The 7,174-nt window shown below is 49.3% G+C and overlaps 1 protein-coding gene across 1 annotated transcript in view; it reads right to left on the reverse strand.

Annotated features, from left to right (window-relative positions):
- Positions 1-6,830, reverse strand: part of LOC113406944 (hydrocephalus-inducing protein homolog) — a 359,446-nt gene extending 352,616 nt beyond the window's left edge. The window contains 3 exon segments of the mRNA XM_029912029.1: positions 1,664-1,783; positions 5,130-5,255; positions 6,711-6,830. Of these exon segments, the coding sequence (XP_029767889.1) occupies positions 1,664-1,783; positions 5,130-5,255; positions 6,711-6,830 (366 nt within the window).
- Between the last annotated feature and the right edge of the window lie 344 nt (positions 6,831-7,174).

Here is a 7,174-nt window from a genome sequence, read left to right on the forward strand (position 1 = left end):
GAGCTGAGACACCCTAGGAGTCACTACACAGCAGCATGGTAACCTGCTGACCCCAGGGGGCCTGGTGAAACCCCAAAAAGAATGTTGGCATCTAAAGCACAAGGTTAAAAAAGGTCTTGACCAGAGCCAGGATGCTCTTGGTTCATGCCAATCCATCACTTAGTAGGCAGGCAGGGAACATGTGGTGGGTGTAGTCAGAGTACGGCTGATCAGTCAGGCATGCTGCACACTAGCTGCGAGTAGCAGAGAAGCCCTACTGGGAATGCTGCAAAGAGGAAATTACTGGCAGGAATTGAGCCTTCTGGCCACATGGGCTCATGCTGTTGTTCCCTGGCCATGGGAGGACAGAGAAGGCCACAGCATGTGCAAGGCTGAAGCCCGGAACACTCTGGCACCACCTTAGAAACATAGCTCTCCAAAGGAAGGAAATCACCAAAAGTGGTTCTTAATCGGGCTAACTACTTTGGCACAGACCCCTCTATGAGCGGGGACACAAAGGAGGAGCGAGCCAAGAACCCCTCCCAAGACTTCCATCTTCCCTGGGTTGAGACAAGGTCCCTCTGCGTGGTTCAAGCAGAGACTAAGCAGAGTCCATGGAATGAGAGGTGTATGGGTGAGTGTTATCAGCAAGCAGGAAACTCTTCTTTCAGTTCATCACAGGGCAAGCCTAAGATGTCCTGCACTTCCTGTCAAGGCCCATGTCAACAAAGGGGACCAAAAAGAAGGACAAAATTAGCCTTGAAAAGGAAGAGGTGAGCTTTAAAAAGTCATAAAAATGGGCACTTGGCACATCAAAGGATAAGGGCCTACATCAAGGAAGCAGGGAGCTGTTTACCACCACTTTATAAATGGTATTTTCTCACTGTGTGGGGCAGCTACAGCAAGGACAGGCCAAACCCAAACCCTAAGAACGGGTTCCCTTTGGATTTCAGGAGAAAAGGCGGTTCTGAGCCTATCCCCACACTGAACCTGCTCCTTTGGCTTGGGTTGTAGATCCAAATACCAGAAAGACACTCCTCTCCCAGTCCCGGGGCCTGTTCCAGTCCTGGTGTCAGAGGAACAGCCCCCAATGGAGACAATGAGCTTGCACCTCCTTCCACCAGAGCGACATTTGGACTCTGGTTCAGAACAATTCATGAAATTTTGGCACCATCAAACACAAACCTTGCCCTAACTCAGCTTTGGCCCCTTAACCCAGAGTAAACCTAATTTGGATCCTAATCCAAATACTACCCCCCTTAGGCAACACAGTCACAAAGCAGGTCACACAAATGAGAAAGATTAGACCTAGTCAGTCTGAAAGTTTGATTTTCAGGCTCACACCTTCACATGAAGCCTTTCAATGTCAACTGGCATTTATGCCTTCCAGTGCAGTAGTTAAACATCTAAGTACCCAGGATAGGGGTGCAAGATCCATTTGCATCAACAAATCAGAGTTTTAAGATGCAGAAAAATGTGTGTGCTACACACTGAAGCATCAGGCACTTAGGTGCACAAATTTAGCTGGTAGGTTACAGTCACTTTGTAACTATAGCTATCAGAAGCATCTTATTGTATGTCGTGCTCCAACACTGAGCTGATAACACGGTGATCAGTGCAGTACACAACCTACAGAAATTAGACAACACCATAGACTGGTAAAGGTCCAAGTGATGGCTCTTACCTTGTCATTGTTCCTCAGAATCAGCGGGACTTCATAGATCTCACAAGGGGCATAGTTCTGAAATACCACCTCTGATGGGTAGGGCTGAAACAAGCTCTGCTCCAGGTCAACTGAAGAGAACTAAAGATGTAAAGAGACACTCAGTAAATAGACACAGAAATGCTGGGAGGAATGGGGTCATGAATGCAAATTCTGCATTGCTCTTTAGCAGGATGCAAGCTAGACCATCTCTATAAGCAATTATATAAGGTTTGCAGTGAACACTCCCCAAAAGAGCCGTGGAACAACTGAGATCAATGAATTTACAGAGGACCCCAATGGAGATACTCTAGAGATGACTGTGCCCATTGACTTTATAGCCTGCATTCACCCGGATATAAAGACATCAGGGTCCAGATCCTCAGATATTTAAAATGCCTAACTTGCATAGGAGTAAGGCATGGGAATTAGGCACCTAAATGCCTTTGGGGATCCCATGGAAGTTATGTGCCTAAATGCCTTTGAGGATCTGGGAGGATCCTATGGGAGTAAGGTACTTAAATGCCTTTGAAGATCTGGCCCAGGAGACTAGAGGGCAGAGAGTTTTATTGTCAGTAAGGAAGGCGACCGAGAGAAGCAATGCAGCAGCTGTTCAGAGTTCAACAAAAGATGACAGAGGACAAGGCTATATGATTTCACATTACCTTGGTGTCACTGGAGGATTTGAATGAGGACAGAACTTTGGTTACATAATCTTTTCTGGTGAGTTTTAAACCGGAGCAAGGAGTACTCAACTTTGTCCTTTCAAGCCTGTGTTGTTTCACGCTGTTCTTTGAGCATGTCCAGCAACGTGCACTGACACAAAGAGCAGCGGGTTGTGGGGCAAAGCAGCACATATTAGGAGGAGATTCTTAGGTTACCCTAAATATTTTAATCTGTCTAGGCAGGTACCATCTCCACATTCTATGCAACCTCCATGGTATCATGACCCTGAAGGTCTGCAACCTGGGTTCACCTCCCTGTCTTACCCAGCAACTTGGTACTAAACAACCTACAGAGAGACCATGAAACCTGAACCTATATCAGGAAGGCCTCCCCTAGGCCCTGACTGGAGAAACAATGGGACATCTGATTGGTCAGAGCTTCCTATTTAAACCCAAAGGAAGGCACAGGAAGTTATCTGCACAATTGGGCTCTACCTGGCTGCAGCCTGGAATGCTCGCCCAGCCCTATGTACTGTGACCTGCCTGATTCCCAGTATCCTCACCTTGGCCTGACGCCTGGTGAGAGAAATAGTGCCTGGCCCCATCCGAATTAGTTCACCTGGTTCCCCGTAACCTGAACACAATCCTTCATGTCAAGGGCTGAGAACCAGACTCCAGTGGGGGGGAGAGGAAGGGGATAATAGAAGCCAGCATCACCATACATAATTTGGACTTTCGGATAAAGCTATTTAGTATGCACAGGTCTAGAATGGGGCAGCACTTCCATCCTTCTTGGGTATGAGGAAGTAAGGGGAGTAGAAGCCTTCGGTCTCTATGGTGCCCGTTGCAAGAAGAGCTTCGGCTTCTTGTTGGAGAAGGCACTGATGGGGAGGGTCCCCTGGAGGTGTCTGGGTGGGGGTGGGGTGAGGGAAATGATAGAAATTTTATGGAGTGTCCATGGTGGATTATTTCCAGGACCCCACGGTCCACGGTGATCTTGTCCAAGTTGTGGGTGAATAGGGCAAGACGGCCCCCAAAGAAGATGTGTGGGGCCACGGATGGCAAGGGGGAGGGTTCACAGCTCTCAACTGACACATCAGAAGCGTGCCTTGGGTTGCCGGTGGGTGAGAGTCGAGGAAATGGCTGTGGCTGAGGTCATAGGTCGCTGACGCTGGGACTGATGGTGCTGACGTGGGGGTTCCTGGTGCCGCTGCTAATACAGCGGGTAGGGTGCATATGGCCGGGGGTGGAATTCTTGGAGCTGCTGTTTGTGCTGACGGCTGGAGTATAGATCCCCAGCGTAGCCCTCAAGTCCTTTAACGAGTGATGGTGCTCGTCAGTCTTAGCATAGAACAACTTGTCCTCGTAAAAGGGGAGGTCCTCTGTGGTCATTTGTACCTCTCGAGGGAAACCAGAGGACTGTACCCAGGACTCGCAGTGCATGAGGACGCCTTTGGCCAGTGAGCACGAGGATGTGTCAGCTGCATTGACCACCATTTGGAGGCTGACTTCATCTACAAGGGTGCCCTTCATCCACCAGCGCCTGCAATTGCTGCTGCTGGTCTTGGGGTAGATTGTCCTAGAACTCTGCAAGTGTAGGTGTAAAAATTGTATTTTGCCAGCAGAGCCTGATAGTTGGCAATGTGAAACTATGACACCGCAGAGGAGTAGTGGAGGCAGTCGGGAGCAAGAGTCAGAGCTGTGCCTGGATATTGGAGAAAATGTCGGCTCTGGTTCAGAAAAGCCCTCGGAGTCCAAAGATGCCTTCAGCAGCGGGGGAGCCAGCAGTGCGGACGGACCATGGTGTAGTGTGGGCATGACCCTCTCCAGCTGGAGCAGGACCAGCTTGTCTCCACAGTGATGGGCCGGAGAGCAGTGGCAAAGGTGGGTATGGGAAGCTCCAGTTCCTCCATGGAGAGAAAGGGCTCCAGACCGCCAGGGGTCCGAGGAGTGCCTCTGGAGGCTGCTGAAGACCGTGGTGGGGTCCCTGGAGACAGCTGCACTGAAGGTTTCGGAAATAGCAGTGGGATAGGCGGTGCAAATGCAGGAGACAGCACAGGGCCGGTGGGTATCGGGGCCATCGACAGGGCCGCTGGATCCTTTTTCTTCTTACTCTCACCCTCAAGACGAGGAAGCCGGGGTGTAAGTGCAGCAGTGTCAGCACGCAACATGTCACCTGACCTGGCACAGCTCGGGGAGGAAATGCTGCCCTCGATGGGGACTTGCTTCTATGCCGATGAGAGTGCTTTCTGCTCTCATGCCTCAGCCTGTCCACAACTGCCAGGTCCAAAGCATGGGAAGTGCTGGAAGGTGCACTCACCACCGGTGACAGACACTGCACCGCCGGTTCCAATGCTAGAGAACTTGGGGAAACGCATGATGCACATGCGAGTCAACAGTCACTGCTATGAAAACTTCCAGTTCTGGCACATGGCACACATGTGCACCCATGATTGGAATACATATAGAGACCATCACTCAAAGAAGAAGAAATGAAAATCCAGACAAACTCCATTCATTTCAACTGAATTCTCTGCATTCATACTGGTGGAAACAAGATCAGAATCTGGCCCTCTGACCGCAAAAGACATGGAGCCTGAGACCCCTCTGACTTACACCAGTGTAAACTAGGAGTAGCTCCATTGAAATCAGTGATTGAGAGGACAGTCAGGCCCAGTGTGTGCAGGATTTAAACAAGTTGAATCCCATGTACTCCATCACTGTAAACATCACATCAAATAGAAAGAAAAAGGGAGCTGGAAGGAAGGGCAGGGAAGTGCTACCTTTTGATGGGAGGTTTCACTCATGTCTAAAAGCTCAATAATCCGAGGTGGCCGCATCTCATGAGTACTAGCCAGCTTCTGCTCCGTAGTAAGAGACATCTCCTTTAGGAAGGCAGATGGAGTCAGCTGCAATTCAAAACAACAGGAGCCAGAGCTATATAAATGGCTTTTCTTGTTACAGTGCCGCTGATAAATAATTTGTGTTCTCAGCCGTTAGGGCAGTCCTGGAACTCCACTAAGTTCCCTGCTGAAATATTTAAAACTGGTAAATTAATTATACCGAGCAGAATATACATGCACTACCTGAGAGATTCCGCCCTGTTTGTCTCTCTGTCAGCCATGATTGGAAATGACATCTGGCTGAGGAATTTGATTTGTTGGGGGCGGGGGGGTGTTCCTTTAACTTTGCTGGCTCAAGCACGTGACTTGAAAGGAAAACAGCCTGTAAAATCCCATGGCTACAATTTTACACAATGCTCACGCAAAGGCCCATGTAGGGACAACTTCTCTGAGGGAATTGTCAAGGCAAAGCATAAAAGAAATGGAGCGACAAGGTTCAAGGAAAGGCCCAAGTTTAGATCATCTAATTTTAATCAGCAGTTGTCTGATCTTGCTTTGTCCTTATTGCCTTCTTGTTGGAGCTCTAAAGAGCTGTTTCCATGGTATGAGCTAGCATTGGGCTGAATCCTGCTCACCTTATCTCAAGCAGCAAACCCCATTCACTAAACATGTGGGTAAAAGGGGCTGGATTTGACCCCTGACCCTACAAGCCCTTTATAACGTGATTAGTCCTCACTTCACGTGACATGAAGTCAGTGGCCCAGTGGATCCCTGCACTGGAACTGAGGTTGGCACAGGGTTCATGAGAGGGCAAGCTGGCATGATGTCATTTCTGTGTTCCTCTATTCTGGACTTGGTTCAACCCTGGGCACAGATTACAGGAGCCTGAAGACTACCCAAACTTATGCCCAGCTGCCAAAGGCACTTAGGGGCTACTACATCAGCCAGGAATCGCTGGAGTGCAGTGGCACTCAGGCCAGGCTCCCTTCTCTCCCAGATCATCCTTGACATTCCCCAAGGGCTAGTGCAGGGATAGGTGAAGGGCCATTATGGTGTCTTGGCGCCAGCTGGAGAAGCCCCTACACCAGGCAAATTCCCCAGGGCTGCTGGATCTTACAGCAGGGTGGGATGAGTTGAGCCTAACAGGAATAGTCTCATAAGCTATGGCTTGCATAGCAAGTTCCTACTGCACCAATCACCAGAATCACTCCACTAGTTAAGGACCTGCTTCCAGTTTAAACTCTGAGGAGATGGCTGTTGTGCTGGGGTTCTCCTTTACTGCAAGGTCTGTGGTGAGGGCTGATGAGAATCCTCCCACTCCTTTCCTCTTACCCACCCCTTCCTCATCCATTGATCCTGGATACCATAGACATGGCTTCCTGAAGTCAGAAGACAAAACAAAAGGGGGGATTACCTCCTCCGCCTCTTTGTGGGAAAGGTGGGGGGCGGGAACTGGCACTATGGGGTCCCTCCCCACCGCTGATGTTGATCGGATATTCTAGCCATGTGTTAGGTACTTACAGTAACAGCCTTTTCTTCCTCTCTGACAAGTTTAGGATTACGAGGGGCCACAACTTTGCTCTGGAATCCTTCAGGCATCTTGGAGGGCCCTAAGGATTGATGAACCTTGCTGGATGGCATCCTCACATCATTTCTTAGCTCATCTGGAATAAGCAACAGTGCGATTTTTAAAAGCCAGAAAAATCCTTGGAATTAAAAGTCCTCAGCAACAACAGGTACGAGGCCCAATTTTCACTTGCTGCATGGGCCAGAGTGTAGACTCCACGGACTCAGAATGGGCATTTTACAGTCACTTTGCTCAAGAGCAAATGATGATACAAGGTGTAAGGCTGCAGATACCCTGGGAGACCCATGGGAGCGTTCTAGTTTACAGGGCTTTAATTTTTAAACCTCTACTGCTAGATTCTCCTCTCACACTGGAACAAGTCAGAATAACACCCCCGAAGTCAATGGAGTTACACCAG

Source organism: Terrapene carolina, unplaced genomic scaffold (assembly GCF_002925995.2).
Source record: "Terrapene carolina triunguis isolate 2854851 unplaced genomic scaffold, T_m_triunguis-2.0 Scaffold166, whole genome shotgun sequence".
NCBI lineage: Eukaryota > Metazoa > Chordata > Testudines > Emydidae > Terrapene > Terrapene triunguis.